The 17,014-nt window shown below is 42.2% G+C and overlaps 1 protein-coding gene across 8 annotated transcripts in view; it reads right to left on the bottom strand.

The window, feature by feature from the left end:
- The window catches only part of BRCA1 (BRCA1 DNA repair associated), a 65,625-nt gene that overhangs the window by 16,875 nt on the left and 31,736 nt on the right, over positions 1–17,014 (bottom strand). For 4 of the 8 annotated variants that reach the window (XM_047759194.1, XM_047759199.1, XM_047759200.1 and 1 more), the window contains 5 exons: positions 16,543–16,714; positions 15,931–15,996; positions 7,748–7,874; positions 5,309–5,499; positions 2,887–3,197 (listed from right to left, as the gene is read on the bottom strand). In XM_047759194.1, the coding sequence (XP_047615150.1) occupies positions 2,887–3,197; positions 5,309–5,499; positions 7,748–7,874; positions 15,931–15,996; positions 16,543–16,714 (867 nt within the window). The remainder of the gene's footprint in view (positions 1–2,886; positions 3,198–5,308; positions 5,500–7,747; positions 7,875–15,930; positions 15,997–16,542; positions 16,715–17,014) is intronic. The other 4 variants (XM_047759197.1, XM_047759198.1, XM_047759202.1 and 1 more) reach the window with 1 other exon arrangement.

Raw genomic sequence — 17,014 nt, 5'->3', positions numbered from 1 at the left:
TCTATTATGGACATAGTTGACATAATTAGTAGCTACTGCTTGGTAAATGACTTTGTTTACCAAGGGCCATCATTTACTAGCCATCGCCCCCCACACCAGTATTTATGTGCTGCACAAGATGCAGTAGAGATTGGGCCATCTTTCTTTCATGCTGCCTCATTCCACACTGCCACAGGGCACTGAAGAAGGCAAGCTGGAGAAACTAATGACATCCTCCCCCTTTTGCCACTGCCCTCTGCCAGGATCATTAGCAATTCCGAACTGATTAATTGCTGAAATCCCAGCCTGGAAACAGTGTTCAGTTAGAAGAGCAACTGCTAAAAAGATCATCTTAATATGGACTTCAGAATTAATCATGTGTAATACAGTCAGCAGCTTTCATAATAAATTTACTACACTTCAGCAAGTCTGAATAGAGCTGAAAAGTTTTCTTCTTTGCTGTTTAAAGAAAACACATACCCAGGCCACTTACACTCTCATCGGCAGTTCAAGATTGCCCATGGCAAGAAAGATGAGATCATATTAACCTTCTCTGAAAAGCTGAGCTCACAAAACAAAGGAATAAGGAATGCTAATTTTCTTTTTTTTTGGCCATGCCCCATGACATGGGGAATTTCCTAGGTCAGGGATCGAATCAGAGCCACGGCAGTGACAATACCAAATCTTTAACCACTAAGCCACCAGTGAACTCCAGGAATGCTAATTTTCTTTTCTTTTCTTTTTCTTTTTTTTTGCTTTTTAAGGCTGCACCCCGTGGCATATGGAAGTTCCCAGACTAGGGGTCAAATCGGAGCTACAGCTACCGGCCTATGCCGCCGTCACAGCAACGCCAAGATTCAAGCCGCATCTTCGACCTACACCACAGCTCATGGCAAGGATGGATCCTTAATCCACTGAGCGAGGGCAGGGATTGAACCCACAACCTCACGGATCCTAGTCAGGTTTGCTACTGCTCAGCCATGACAGGAACTCCAGGAATGCTAGTTTTCAATGAGTAAATGGGAATTCCAGATGTGTTGGCAAAAGATCAAGAACAGGAGTTCCCGTCGTGGCGCAGTGGTTAACGAATCCGACTAGGAACCATGAAGTTGCGGGTTCGGTCCCTGCCCTTGCTCAGTGGGTTAACGATCTGGCGTTGCCGTGAGCTGTGGTGTAGGTTGCAGACGCGGCTCGGATCCCGCGTTGCTGTGGCTCTGGCGTAGGCCGGTGGCTACAGCTCCAATTCAACCCCTAGCCTGGGAACCTCCATATGCCGCGGGAGCGGCCCAAGAAATAGCAACAACAACAACAACAAAACAAAAAAAAAAAAAAAAAGATCAAGAACAATATAAAAAGACAGGCAGGAATTTTTAGAGCAAATAGCTGTTCTGGGCACATGGTTGTGAGATGTGAATTCTGGCATTATTGATGAGAACTTATTCATTGTATCTGCTACAGCAGATACAGCTTACTTTGCCCTTTTAGTAGTGGCACACATCTGGCCACAGAGTTTATGCTGGGCTACTAACCTATGGAGGAGCTAGGATGAAAAATGGTTTGTCCTAGGAAAGGTATATTAAGTTAGATACTTAAGAATAACTGAGGCATTTCCCAGTGTGTAATCCACTATTGAGTCTATCTGATACTCTGGTGTGTTACCATAGTTTTAAAGACATTTTCACTCAATTTTATTATGAAATGATTAATTAATGGTGATTAATTACAGGGGAGGTAAATTTCCTAGGATGTCTGAAATGTACACTCAATCTAAGTAGAAACAAAGTTTCAGTGGTCTTATTATTTGAGTAGGATTTTTCCACAATGCAAAACAATGCCTGTAGGAAGGGCCCAAGGAGACGTCAAAATCCTAATAGGGAGGGGTTACTGTAGGGTAGAAATGACAGGGCAAGCTACTGGATAACACTGTTAAAAGCCAGGATAAGGATAAACAAACATTGGAGAAATGCCACTACCTGGCACTGTACTTAGAACCAGTTTAAATTTAGCTAATCATGTTGGTAAGTTCACTCAAATGTGAACAAAGTTGGAGAAAAGATGCCTTCTAGAGAGTAGAGCTATACATACTTACTTGCTTTTTTATATATTATTATTATTATTATTATTATTATTATTATTATTTTTGTCTTTTTGCTATTTCTTGGGCCGCTCCCGCGGCATATGGAGGTTCCCAGCCTAGGGGTCCAATCGGAGCTGTAGCCACCGGCCTACGCCAGAGCCACAGCAATGCGGGATCCGAGCCGCGTCTGCAACCTACACCACAGCTCACGGCAACGCCAGATCGTCAACCCACTGAGCGAGGGCAGGGACCGAACCCGCAACTTCATGGTTCCTAGTCGGATTCGTTAACCACTGCGCCACGACGGGAACTCCTATTATTATTATTATTATTATTTTTTTCTTTTTGGCTGCACCACACCTGTGGCATGTGGAAGTTCCCAGGCCAGGAATTAAACCTGTACCACAGCAGTGACCCCACCACAGCAGTGACCCCACCCCAGCAGTGACAATGCCAGATCCTTAACTTACTTAACTACAAGGGAACTCTCCTACTTGCTTTTTAGATAGAAAGAAAATCAAAATCAAAAAGCTCTATATCATTATCGAAGCTATAACCTTTCTGCTAATATTTAATAATTATTTCCTTTAGTAAAAACACACAAAATAATCCATGCTACGGCTTTATCTAGGTATAAATTTTCAGAAATCAGAAAGAGAAATTAAGCTACATAGAAATGAACTGTTTTGCTAGTTTTCTTCCTATAGTTACCATTTAAAAACATTTGCAGGAGTTCCTGTTGCGGCGCAGCAGAAACAAACCTGACTAGGAACCATGCAGTACGTTACTGAAGGCTTGGTCATTAGGGAGATAGGTATCGATACACTCACATATTCTTTTGGAGTCAAGCCTGATGCCACAATAGATATTCTTCTGCTGTTTCTTTTTGTTGAAGATATCACTTCTGGCTTCTTCCTGCTCATACTTTCTTGCGTCACATTATACCCTGCAGTATTAGTAGTATGAACAGCAGCTGGACTCTTGGCAGATTCTTTAACTTGAAATTGGGGTAATTTCAGAGCAGAAGTTGAGAGTGGCGTGCTGAAAACGTGAGCTGACTCTGGGGCTCTGTTTTCAGAGGGATCAGACTCAGGGTCATCAGAGAAGAGGCTGATTCCAGATTTTAGGTAAGGGGTTCCCTCTGAAAGGAATGAGGAAAGATGGTTAATATATGAATTATATTAAATTAATATAAAATATCTACTCTCTGCTAAGAATTAAAAAAAGATTAAGTTGTGTTAAGAGAAAAATGAGTACACTAATAACACTGTTGGTAGAAGCAGCTTAAATTTTCTAAAGGATAATTTAGCTTTTTTTTTTGGGGGGGGGGTCTTTCTAGGGCTGCATCCACGGCATATGGAAGTTCCCAGGCCAGGAGTTGAATCAGAGCTGTAGCTGCTGGCCTATGGCACAGCCACAGCAATGCTGGATCTGTGCCGCATCTGTGACCTACACCATAGCTCATGGCACTGCCAGGTCCTTAACCAACTGAGCAAGGCCAAGGATCGAACCCGAGTCTTCATGGATAATAGTCAGGTTCCACACCACTGAGCCACTATGTGAACTCCCCAGTTTGTCATTACACAGCAAAAGGCTTGTGAGTTTATACTTGTGGTCAATAACTCTAGTTTTAGAGATGTGTCCTAAGGACAGGAAAGTGGTATGCAAAAGTGTAGTCATAGAAATGTTCACTGCAACATTGTTTCTAACAGCACAGTTTTAGAAACAAAAACTAAATGTCCAATAATGAGATTAAATAAATAAATTATGCCACATCCATTCCAATGGAATACTCTTTACCTATTACATTTAATTATAACAAAATGAAGAGGAGTTCTATAGTGCAGTGGGTTAAGGATCCGGCATTATCACTGTTGCAATGCAGATTGCTGCTGTGGGGAGGGTTCCATCCCTGGCCCGGGAACTTGCACATGCCCAGGGCATGGCCAAAAAAATAATAAAATGAAATGGAGAAATGCACACACCCATGTCTGCTGTAGCATTATTCACGACAGTGAAGAGGTGGAAGCAATCCAGATGTCTATTAGTGGATGAATGGATAAAGAAAATGTGAGATACATAGATACACACACACACACACAAACAATAGTTTTTAAAAAGCTAAATAGCTCTAGGGGCGTTCCCATCGTGGCTCTCTGGTTAACAAACCTGACTGGTATCCATGAGGACGTGGATTCAAACCCTGGACTCACTCAGGGGGTTAAGGATCCAGTGTTGCCATGAGCTGTGGTGTAGGTAGCAGACACAGCTCGGATCTGGCTGTGGTATAGGCCAGCAGCTATAGTTCCGATTCAACCCCTGCCCTGAGAACTTTCATATGCCATTGGTGCGGCCCTAAAAAGACAAAAAATAAAATAAAAATAAAAAATTAAAGTTCAAGTAAACTGACTAAAGATATATAGCAATATTTTATTACTAATGACAAGAATAAAGTTTGAGATATATTTCTTATTACCTATATTCTCCAACTGTTTGGTACTGAACATACAGTACTTTTATAAGGAAGGAAAAAAGGTTGAAAAGGAGACAAATACTTGATTTTAGTTTCTTCATCTTAAGGATGTCATTAACTTTCTCACTTAATAAATCATCAGATATCATTACCAAATTAAATACAGACCATTCCTGAAGCATTTCAGAAAATCAGCAAGTATGCACAGCTAAGTAAAATGCATGAGATTCCTAAAATGACCCTAGTGAGCATGGCCAAATGCCACATTTAGATGCCAAAAAGAGCACCTTTTATGATAATGTGTTTTTGAGGATTAATTTTAAACTTTCTTTAGTGATTAAAACTTTGATTTACAGGCTGTAAAACACACCATCCAGTTGCAGTGATTTATAAGGCATAAAATATATGGCAATTTATATTCATTAATTCATGAAACAAGAGCTTACTTTACAGAGCTGACTCATTTTCAATAAAGGACAGGCCTAAAACTTTACCTTAGGCCCTAGAACTCTTATCGAACAGTTGAAGTAAAATATTTGGAGAGCACCAAGACTCTCCCATCCTCAAAACTGCTGGAGTTAAACCAAGATAGACAGATGAACAGCAGTAATAGTTTTCAACTTGGATCAACATTTAATCTATTTTCCTCATGGATTTAAGTATAACGGACGCATTCATGACAGACTACTATGTTTTAAAGCTGATTCACCAGAGTATCTTTAGGTAAGAGTCAGAGTAAGATAAAAGTGTTTTCTCCATCAGAGAAGATAAAATATTACCTAGATCTTGTCTTGGCAAATAAGACTGCTTCACTGAATCTTGGGCCTCAGATTTAGTCAGCTGTTGCCCCTCCAAATCAATAACGGGAATGAGCTCCTCCTGAGATGGGCAGCTTCTGTTCTGAAGACTTCTAGAGGGGCTGTGCATATACCACCTACTATCTGACAACTGGGATTTAGAAGTGGAAGATCTAGAAATAAGGATGAAAGGAGAAAAAAAAAAACACAACACATCATCGCAGCTTGTGAAAGGACTGATCACACTTTCCAGGCAGCCAAGGCATAAGTAGAACAGCTCACTGCCAGAGAAATTGGGAATGATTAGCAGAAAAGAATACAAGAGGTAGCCTAGGAGTCTGGATTCATGATGTCCGCCAACATGTCAGAGCTGACATATAACATGTCCCCTTTGGGTCTGATCTGAGGCAGTATATCTCCAAGCTGTTAAAAACATGTCAGCAAATTTCACCCAATTATCCACTGCCACTCATTTTCTATACACTGTTCCAAATGCATGTGTGAGAACCAGCTCTCTCATGAAAACAGAAAGTTGATTAATTTTGACATTGCTACATTCATGCTTTCTACCTAAATTTTAGCAAAATTCAGACCACCTCATGCTTTTTCAAAAATGTCCAAAGTCATTCCAAAAACAAAAGCCAGCTATAAAATACTGATAGAAGAGCATATGCAGGGGAGTTCCTGTCGTGGCACAGTGGTTAACAAATCCGACTAGGAACCATGAGGTTGCAGGTTCGATCCCTGGCCTTGCTCAGTGGGTTAAGGATCCAGCGTTGCCGTGAGCCGTGGTGTAGGTCGCAGACGCGGCTCGGATTCCGAGTTGCTATGGCTCTGTCGTAGGCCAGCGGCTACAGCTCCGATTAGACCCCTAGTCTGGGAACCTCCATATGCCTCGGGTGCGGTCCTAGAAAAGGAAAAAAAAAAAAGACAAAGAAAAAAAGAAGAGCATATGCGATCAGTAATTCCTCTACTCTTTCAGGTGTTTAGAACTTTGCTGAATAAGATCATTTTAAAGGTCCTCAGAAATCAGATAATTGATTCAAACAATTATTGGGTATTTACTGAGTCAGACGTTAAAGCTCTAGGGTCCATGGAGTAAAGATGAGCAAGATCTAGAGTTCCTGTTACAATGAAGTGGGTTAATGACTCCACTGCTTTTTTATGTAGAGGCGTCAGTTCTATCCCTGGCCCAGCACAGTAGGTAAAGGATTTGGCTAGAGCTGTGGTGTAGGTCACAGCTCAAGCTCAGATTCAGTCCCTGGCCTGGGAACTTCTAGCAAGACTAGAATTGTTGCTCAAGCAGTCTAGTAGAGGGAGAAATTCAATCAGTGTGTAAGTTTTTTTTTTTTAATTTAATTTTTTTTGTCTTTTTTTTTGTCCTTTTAGGGCCACACCTGCGGCATATGGAGGTTTCCAGGCTAGGGGTCTGATCGGAGCTGTAGCTGCCAGCCTACGCCACAGCCATAGCAATCAATGGCAGATCCAAGCTGTGTCTGTGACCTACACCACAGCTCACAGCAATGCCGGATCCTCAACCCACTGAGCAAGACCAGGGATCAAACCCAAAACCTCATGGTTCCTAGTTGGATTCATTTCCACTGTGCCATGATGGGAACTCCAGTGTGTAAGTTCTTTAATAGAAGTCTCTGCAGGATACGCTGGAGAGGAGGAGGAGGAAGAGGAATATTTAGTCTGAAATATTAAGTGGGTGGTAAACTCAACTGCTTAAAGCATGGCAATAAGGTCATTACCTCTAAATACGGGCTTAGTGCCTAGAGAGGCCAGATCTTTTCATTCTCTGTCACAGCCACCAGGTCACTATCCCAGATTCAAAACTATATCCTCAGGAGTTCCTGTTGTGGCTCAGCAGTTAACAAATCTGACTAGTATCCATGAGGATGCAGGTTCAATCCTTGCCCTTATTCGATGGGTTAAGGATCCGGCGTTGCCGTGAGCTGTAGTGTAGGTTGCAGAAGAGGCTCGGATCCTGTGTTTGCTGTGGCTGTGGCATAAGCCAGCAGCTACAGCTTCGATTTGACCCCTAGGATGGAACCTCCAAATGCCATGGGTGTGGTCCTAAAAAGCCAAAAAAAAAAAAAAAAAGAAAGGGTTAAGGAATCGATGTTTTCTCTATGATGCAGGTTCAATCCCTGGCCTCAACTCAGTGGTGTAAGGATCCAGTGTTGCTGCAAGTATGGACAGCAGAAATTGGCACAACACTGTAAATCAACTATACTTTAATAATACACAAATAAAAACCTATATGCAAGCAAACGAAAGAAGTGTCTTAGAGCAATGAGCGGGTTAGAAATGTCTGCATACAAAAAACTAAAGTATGGTGAAAAAAATTAACACTAGGCGTTTAACATAAGTACAGACGTTACTTAACTACCAAACTTGACATTTATTACTTCTTACCTTTCCATTCCTGATTCTTTATTTTTACTGGTGGAACGATCCAGAGATACTTGAAACTTGTCAGGAGAAAGGCTTTCTGGATTCTGGGTTATAGGATAGTCACTACTTTTTTCTGAAGTTAATATTGCTTTAAATGGAATGAGAAAACAAAGAAATCTATGTTACTGCTTTGTTCTGACGGTGATAATTCAAGTGAGAACATCGATTTTTTTCAAAAGCAGCAATCTGAGACAATGAAATTGTTTTTTGTTTGTTTGGGTTTTTCGTTTCATTTTGTTTTGTTTGCTTTTAAGGGCTGCACCCATGGCATATGGAAGTTCCGAGGCTGGGGGTCAAATCCGAGCTACAGCTGCTGGCCTACACCTCAGCCACAGTAACATGGGACACGAGCCAAGTCTTCAACTTATACCACCGGATTCACGACCCACTGAGGGAGGCCAGGGATAGAACCCACATCCTCATGGATACTAGTCAGATTTATTTCCACTGCACCTCGAGGGGAACTCCTTGAATTTTTTTTTTTTTTTTTTTTTTGTCTTTTTGCTATTTCTTTGGGCTGCTCCCACGCATATGGAGGTTCCCAGGCTAGGGGTCCAATCGGAGCTGTCGCCACCGGCCTATGCCAGAGCCATAGCAACTCGGAATCCGAGCCGCGTCTGCAACCTACACCACAACTCACGGCAACGCCGGATCGTTAACCCACTGAGCAGGGGCAGGGACCGAACCCGCAACCTCATGGTTCCTAGTCGGATTCGTTAACCACTGCGCCACGACGGGAACTCCTTGAATTGTTTTTTATTTTTATTTATTTATTTATTTTTGTTGTTGTTGTCGTTGTTGTTGTTGCTATTTCTTGGGCCGCTCCCGCGGCATATGGAGGTTCCCAGGCTAGGGGTCCAATCGGAGCTGTCGCCACCGGCCTACGCCAGAGCCACAGCAACGCGGGATCCGAGCCGCGTCTGCAACCTACACCACAGCTCACGGCAACGCCGGATCGTTAACCCACTGAGCGAGGGCAGGGACCGAACCCACAACCTCATGGTTCCTAGTCGGATTCGTTAACCACTGCGCCACGACGTTGAATTGTTTTTTAAACAAGTATATAGAACAGATTTCTATAAACATAAGTAGAGAAAACCAAATATCACACATCATTTATATGTGGAATCTAAAACACAGCACAAATGAACCTATCTACAAAACAGAAACAGACTCACAGAGAGAACAGACTTGTAGTTGCCAAGGGTGAGGGGACAGGGGGTGGTCCTGGACTAGGAGTTTGGGGTTATTAGATGCAAACTATTACATTTAGAATGGATAAACAATAAGGTCCTACTGTATAGCACAGGGAACTATATCCAATGTCCCGGGATAGACCACGAGGGAAAATAACATTAAAAACGTGTATGTATACACACACTTTGCTGTATAGCAGAAACTGGCAGGCACATTGTAAATCAACTATGCTTTAATTTTAAAAAATCATTAGGTGATCCTGCACCAAATGGAACTAAATAACTAAAAAATAATGCCAAAAAAAGGGGAAAACTTTCAAACTGGGTAAATAAAGATACTCAGTGAGACAAAGCTGAAAAATAAGTCATATGTTGATATTTTTTTGGCCCTGAGTGATAAGGAAATAAGAATAGGAAATGAATTTTTATCTCTGCAGCAAACGAAATTATACTCAAATCCTCTCAGATAACAGGGACGAGAAAGTACTAGAAGCAGAAAGCACACTTCCTTTTTCTATCCCTAATTGCCTCCATATCAAAGACTGCATAGATGGGGGTTTGAGCTTTTACAGGTGTGTGGAAACAAGAGGGGAGGGGTCAGATGAGAAAGAAAAAACAGGTGACATTTTGCTTCACATTTTCAATCACCATAAAAAAAAATAAACTGAAAAAAACCAATACAAACAAAAAAAAACCGAGGTGCTGACTGATAAGGAACCTGGAAGTAATACATGGAACTAATGGTGAAATAGCACAAGAAAGGAAAAAACACAGAACAGACCCAAGGCAAAGTTCTGGCATGTTAGTATATCCTTTTTATTTACTAATTCTTCCAAATGTATTACTGTGTCATCGCTTTCTAGGAAGTGGCTTAAAGGCAGAAATATTTAAAAAGCAAAAACAAATACTTAAACATTATAAATGTCTTCTATCCATTACAAAGTCACTGACGACTGTATTTTGAGCTTTTATTAGAAAAGCCAAAATCCAAAAACTGAAGCAGAAAAGTTTAAACAAAGGACAGTATTAATTAAACTATTTTTTAAGACACCGGGTAGCCAGGGGGAAAATAATCATTGATTTCCTTAGTTAATCCCCAAATACATTATTTACAGCTTCCTTCATACTCCTCTTCTCGGGACCTGTGAGTTTCTAGGAACCTAAGAACCTGCCTGGAGCTATTGTAAGGTGCTGAAATGAAGGAGGGTCTAACCATGAACCAGTAGGTTTTTCTTTTAGCTGGAGTATAACATTTTTCAGTATGGGCATCATTTCCCCCCTAAATATAGGGTGATCATTGATAAAAGATAATGTGCAATCTCTAAGGAATCTCACCGAATAGAATTAACCATTGGAAAGGGGAAAAAAAAAAAAGTGAAAGGTGGGAGGGAAAAGCCTCAGACACGAAAACAGATATTAAAAAAGTCATTCTAGGAGTTCTTGCTGTGGTGCAAGCAGATCAGCAGTATCTCTGTAGCTCAGAGCTGATCCCTGGCCTAGGAACTCCATATGCTGTGGGGTGGCCAAAAATGAAAGAATAAAAAAAGTTGCTCAGGAGTTCCCTTGTGGCACAGCAGGTTAAAGATCTGGTGTTGTCATTGCCTCAGCTTAGGTCACTGCTGTGGCGGAGGTTTGATCCCTGGCCTGAGAACTTCCATATGCCTTGGGCGTGGCATGACCCCCCGCCCCCCCCACCACACCAAAAATCCAGTCATTCCATCACATGAGCATTTAACATGAGTTCCTCTTCTCACCACAACGGGGCCCAAGCTACAAAGAAAATAAGCTAACCCGAGTTAGGATTCAAAAACTCAATAGTACCTAAAAACTATAGCGAAAACTTTTCTGCTCTTCTTTTTCCTTATTTCTTATTTCATAAGTGCAGGGATCTAAAAATCCAAATACTGGAATAGTACGGCAGTCCTCCCTGAAATCATTCCTTCATCTGTGGGTCTTAGGTCGTATTCTTCATGGGTAGGGAATATGGGCCAGACCAAACTCAGATTTAATGAATTTACTGCCTACTATGTGTTAATAAGCATTGTTGCAAAGTATTGGGAAGAATCAAAGGAAAAGATTGAAGAAGGAAGAAAGAGATATTGAGAAACGATAAACTACAAGCTTCTAAGAATAAACGTACTTTGGGACAGAAAAGCTCAGATGTGTCTGAAAATCATTTCAGCTGTAATGGACTATGATTATTACAAATGCTAATGTTTGCTATATAATGACAGGTAATCCAGGAGGAAAAAACAAAACAAACAAATTAACAAAGTCCCTGATATGAAACAGCTTTACCTGCAGAGAGAGGGATTCATAATTCACAACGGATAAGTACACACATTTGCACAAAAATATTATGCAGGCTTGGGAATAACCCTCAGATAAACAGTAGGGCAGATCTAGGCTGAGGGCAGGACATATGATGTAAAGACCCTGGAGAAGGTGCTTTCATCATTTTTTTTTAATTTAATTTTTATTTTATACTGGAGTATAGTTACATATATCCAACCTTTTCAGATTCTTTTCCCACATAGGTTATTACAGAATATTGACAGACATCACTAATTAGAGAAATGCAAATCAAAACTACTATGAGGTATCGTCTTATATCAGCCAGAATGGTCATCATCAAAAAGTCTACAAACTGGAGTTCCCGTCTGGCTCAGTGGTTAACGAATCTCACTAGGAACCATGAGGTTGCGGGTTCAATCCTTGGCCTTGCTCAGTGGGTTAACGATCCAGTGTTGCCGTGAGCTGTGGTGTAGGTTGCAGACGTGGCTTGGATCCAGCGTTGCTGTGGCTCTGGCGTAGGCTGGTGGCTACAGCTCCGATTTGACCCCTAGCCTGGGAACCTCCATATGCTGTAGGTGCGGCCCAAGAAATAGCAAAAAGACAAAAAAAAAAAAAAAGATACATGTAATCCAGTGTTCATTACAGCACTATATACAATAGCCAAGACGTGGAAGCAACCTAAACGATGTCCATCAACAGAGGAGTAGATAAAGAAGATGTGGTAATATACATAATGAAATATTACTCAGCCATAAAAAGGAATGAAATAATGGCATTTGCAGCAACATGGATGGACCTAGAAGTTATCATGCTAAGTGAAGTTAGACAGTGAGACACCAATGTCATATACTATCACTTATTATTATTTCGCCTTTTAGGGCCACATCCAAGGCATAAGGAGGTTCCCGGGCTAGGGATCATATCAGAGCTACAACTGCTGGCCTACGTCACAGCCACAGCAACACAAGATCTGAGCATGGCCTGCAACTTACACCACAGCTCACGGCAATGCCAGATCCTTAACCCACTGAGCAGGGCCAGGGATCAAACTGGCGTCCTCATGGATACTAGTTGCGTTTGTCACTGCTGAGCCACAATGGGAACTCCCCAAACTCATTTTTAAGAATACTGACTCTTAGGAGTTCTTTTGCGTGCAGGTTAAGGATCCAGCACCGTCACTGCAGCAGCTCAGGTTGCTACTGTGGGACAGGTTCTATCCCTGGCCCAGGAACTTCCACATACTACAGGTATGGCCAAAGAAAAAAAAATTATTTTTATTTATTTTTTAAATTTTAAATGAGTTTTATTTTTTCCATTATAGCTGGTCTAGGAAAAAATTTTTTAGAAAAGAATAGACTCTTAAAAACTGGTGAAATCTGATTAATTTCACTCATTACTGGTAATGTATCAATGCTGGTTTCTTAGTTTTGACAAAAGCACCATAGTAATGCAAGGTGACATTAGGGGAAAGTGAAACTAGGTAAGAGGTAGAGTTCTTGTAGGATTTCTCTGTACTATCACAGCTACTTTTCTGTAAATCTAAAGTTATTCAAAAAGAGTTTGCTTGAGTTCCAGTTAGGCTCACACAGATTTAAGAGGGGAATAAGGCATAACAGTTGAAGGTGAGCTGGTATTAAACTTATGTTCAAAATATTTCAGAAATGATGCAACATAATTCCAGAATCCATACCCAGAATTTTTCTTTTTTTTTTTTTTCAGGGCCGCACTCTTGGCATATGGAGGTTCCCAGGCTACGGGTCGAATCGGAGCTATAGAGACTGACCCACGCTACAGCCACAGCAACTCGGGATCTGATCCGCGTCTGCAACCTACACCACAGCTCATGGCAACGCCGGGTCCTTACCCACTGAGCAAGAACAGGGATCAAACCCGCAAGCTCATGGTCCCTAGTCAGATTCGTTTCCGCTGAGCCATGATGGGAACTTCCCAGAAATTTTCTTTCAGTAACTCTAGAATGGGCTTCAGCATTTTAATTATGTGAATTAAATTACTGAGCATCTACTGTGTTCCAGGCACAAGTGAAAAGGTTCTCTGCCCACAGGGAACCTATGTTCCAGTGGGAAGTAAGGAGGAACTCCAAACAGTATGCAAGACAAAGGCAATATGATATTGTTAAAAGTTAGGAAGGGCTGGGGAAAAAATAACAGTGCAACAGGATAAAGTAGGGGCTGGAAAAGTAAGAGAAGTCAAAGTTACAATAAAACATACCCTGCTTATGGGAGATCTCCTTGTGAAGTAGTATTTGAGCAATTTTAACAACGTGTTCAAGTTATGCAAATGTAAGTGGTCAGGGCGGACACTCTCCGTGGAGATGGGAGAGTGGACATTTTTTTAAACAGGGACATTCTCAAAAGTCTCTCCTCCCTCCTCTCAACATGTACCCACCTACCTTGGAAGTCTGAGGATGTTGTAATTTCATGGGAAAGTAAAGCAATGAATACATTTATTACAAAGGATAGAGAAAAAGAGCTTTTTTTTTTGTCTTTTGTCTTTTTTTGTTGTTGTTGTTGTTGTTGTTGCTATTTCTTGGGCCGCTCCTGCGGCATATGGAGGTTCCCAGGCTAGGGGTCCAATCGGAGCTGTAGCCACCGGCCTACGCCAGAGCCACAGCAATGCGGGATCCGAGCCGCGTCTGCAACCTACACCACAGCTCACGGCAACACCGGATCCTTAACCCACTGAGCAAGGCCAGGGATCAAATGAACCCGCAACCTCATGGTTCCTAGTCGGATTCGTTAACCACTGCGCCACGACGGGAACTCCCTTTTTTTTTCTTTTTAAGGCCGCACCTGTGTCATATGGAAGTTCCCAGGCTGGGGGTCAAATCGGAGCTGTAGTTGCAGGCCTATGCCACAGCCACAGCAAAGCAGGATCCGAGCACCTCATGTGACAATGCTGGATCCTTAACCCACTGAGCAAGGCCAGGGATCAAACCTGCATCCTCATGGGATACAATGTCAGGTTCTTGACTTGCTCAGCCACAAAAGGAACACCAAAGCTTTTCTTTTTTTTTTTTTTTTTTTTGGCTGCACCCTCGGTATACAGATATTCCCAGGCCAGGTATTGAAACCTGTGCCACAGCAGTGACAATACCAGATCCTTAACCCAATAGGCCACTAGGGAACTCCTAAAAATTCTTTCTTTCTTTTTTTTTTTTGTCTTTTTACCATTTCTTGGGCCGCTCCCGCAGCATATGGAGGTTCCCAGGCTAGGGGTCGAATCGGAGCTGTAGCTGCCAGCCTACACCAGAGCCACAGCAACGTGGGATCCGAGCCGCGTCTACAACCTACACCACAGCTCACGGCAACACCGGATCCTTAACCCACTGAGCAAGGCCAGGGATCGAATGATCCCGCAACCTCATGGTTCCTAGTCGGATTCGTTAACCACGGAGCCACTATGGGAACTCCTAAAAATTCTTTCTTAACAAAATGTTTTATACAGAGATCCAGAAGAAAAATTCAAATTCACAGCAAAATAGAATATATAAAAATGTAGCATTTATGGAGAGTTCCCACTGTGGTATAGCAGGTTAAGGGCCTGGCATTGCTGTAGGTTGCAGCTACAGTTTGGATTTGATCCCTAGCCCAGGAACTTCCATATGCTGCCAGTGTGGCCAACCTCACTGCCCACCCGCCCCCACCAAAAGCAAACAAATGAACAAACAACCCATAGCATTTATGGGGGAAAAAAAGCACAAAATCTTCATGAAAAAATAAACACCCCCAAAAGATTAGACAGTAGATTTACACACATATTCAAAGCCAGACAATCACATTTTATATCTGGTGCATTAAAACTGAAAGTCTAGGAGTTCCCTTGTGATGCAGCAGGTTAAGGATCTGGCATCACTGTTGTGGCATGGATTCGATTCCTGGCTGGGGAACGTCCACATGCTGCAGGTGAAGCAAAAAAAAAGAAAAAAAAAGTAAAGTCTATCTGTTTTTAGATGGATGATGGTGGAAGTACCAAAGAATGGGAATGAGATTTGGGGCTTCATTATCTGGGAGATGAACTAAGTGAGGATAAAGTTACAAAGAAAGCATTTAAGGAAATATAGTTTGAACCACTGCCATAGCAACAGAGCTCCTAGCTTCTTATGCATGAGCTGGTTTCTCTCTGAACATAGAACACTCTGGGACCGAGGCCATTCTACTGAATAATTAAGACTAGAGTTCCCAGAAAGAGTCAAAAGCCCTTTGGCCCCGTATAGGACTGAGGAAGGGAGCCAAGAAGAAGGAACTTGGACACTAAGTCAGCTGGGTAGCTATCACTGAGATAGTGGAGAAGAATACTGTGGGAGGGCTCACACACCTGCAGTTCCTAAGTGCCAGCCCGGAGGCCCCCCCTGCTCTGAAACCCAGGCCAGCTCTTAGTGCCTCTCATCTGCATGTCAATGTATTTGCCCCTATTTAAAAACCTGCCTCATGTTGTCTTTCACAAGCCTTTTTCCAATTAAAACTCAAATCTTCATCTCATTTTCCTTCATTTATGCCAGGCGATTCTTTAGCTTGGTGGTCACTTCATGTAGGCAGTCAGCTCAGATCAATTCCACCTGCCAGGTTACTCCAAATGCCTCCTCTCAGAGGTCCATCTGGCCTTGTGGATAACTATAATGTTCTTATAAAGTACCTGTCTGCTGCATAGGTGGGCTTTCTGTGGATAAGGTGCAATTCCTGAAGTACCGGACCTCTCTCTCTACAGAACAGAAAGCACATTAAATAGGACTGTGATCTGACACCAGTGATATAAGAAACATGTCTAGGGAGATTCCTGGTGGTCCAGTGGGTAGGACACGGTGCTTTCACCGTTGCAGCCCAGGTTCAATCCCTGATCTGGGAACTGAGATCCCACATCAAGCTGTTGCATACTATGGCCAAAAAACCAAAAACCAGAACCATGTCTGAGTGGGTTTGTTTTTTTTTTTAATAAACTTTCTAAAATGATGGAGTTTCCTATTCCCAATTTCCCCCACAATACTCAGCTTCCTACTGTTCCCCCCCCCCATAGCATCTCATTGCAAGTAACTCAGCTAAATGACACCACCTCCTGTCTTAGTCCCTTGGAATGGTAAATTCATTGTGAGCAGGGCCTAGAACCAAGGCTCTAAGATTACCCACAGAGTGACTCAGCAAATATGCTGAGCAAAGATCATAAAATGTTGCAGCTTTTGGCAAGGAGATAAAGGCTTAGGGAGGGGACGAATTTTGCTTAAGATAACAGAGTTTGGCCAATATTACAAACCTTTTTCTGATGTGTTTTGTTCCGGATTTAGCAGGTCCTCAGGGGCACAGGAATCGGCTATGAGGGAAGGGGAGCGATGAGAAGGCTGGCTCCCATGCTGCTCTAACACAGCTTCCAGTTCGGCCATTTCCTGCTGGAGCTTTAGCAGGTTATCTTGCATGGTATCCCTCTGCTGCAGACACGAAGAACAACACAGAGAAAGTTACACGCTTTCGGAAACTTGCCAGGAAGCAAGAATGTGTCACACCAATTAATTTTAGCATGGGAATTAAAAACACCTTGTATGGAATTATGGGTTCTGGCTGAACACCTTTTAATCTGACCATATTCATGGAATTAGTGCCCATGAAATTATTTCAGAATGATGTTGGGGGGTGGGGGAAACAATTCCTCAAACTCTTCCAAAGAGGCTTGATTTATTTTGATATCCTTTTGAAGTTGGCAATTTTCTTTTAAAGCTAGGAAGTGGAAA

The sequence above is a fragment of the Phacochoerus africanus genome, chromosome 14, assembly GCF_016906955.1.
Source record: "Phacochoerus africanus isolate WHEZ1 chromosome 14, ROS_Pafr_v1, whole genome shotgun sequence".
Classification (NCBI taxonomy): domain Eukaryota; kingdom Metazoa; phylum Chordata; class Mammalia; order Artiodactyla; family Suidae; genus Phacochoerus; species Phacochoerus africanus.
This window is presented reverse-complemented; position numbering and strand designations above follow the sequence as displayed.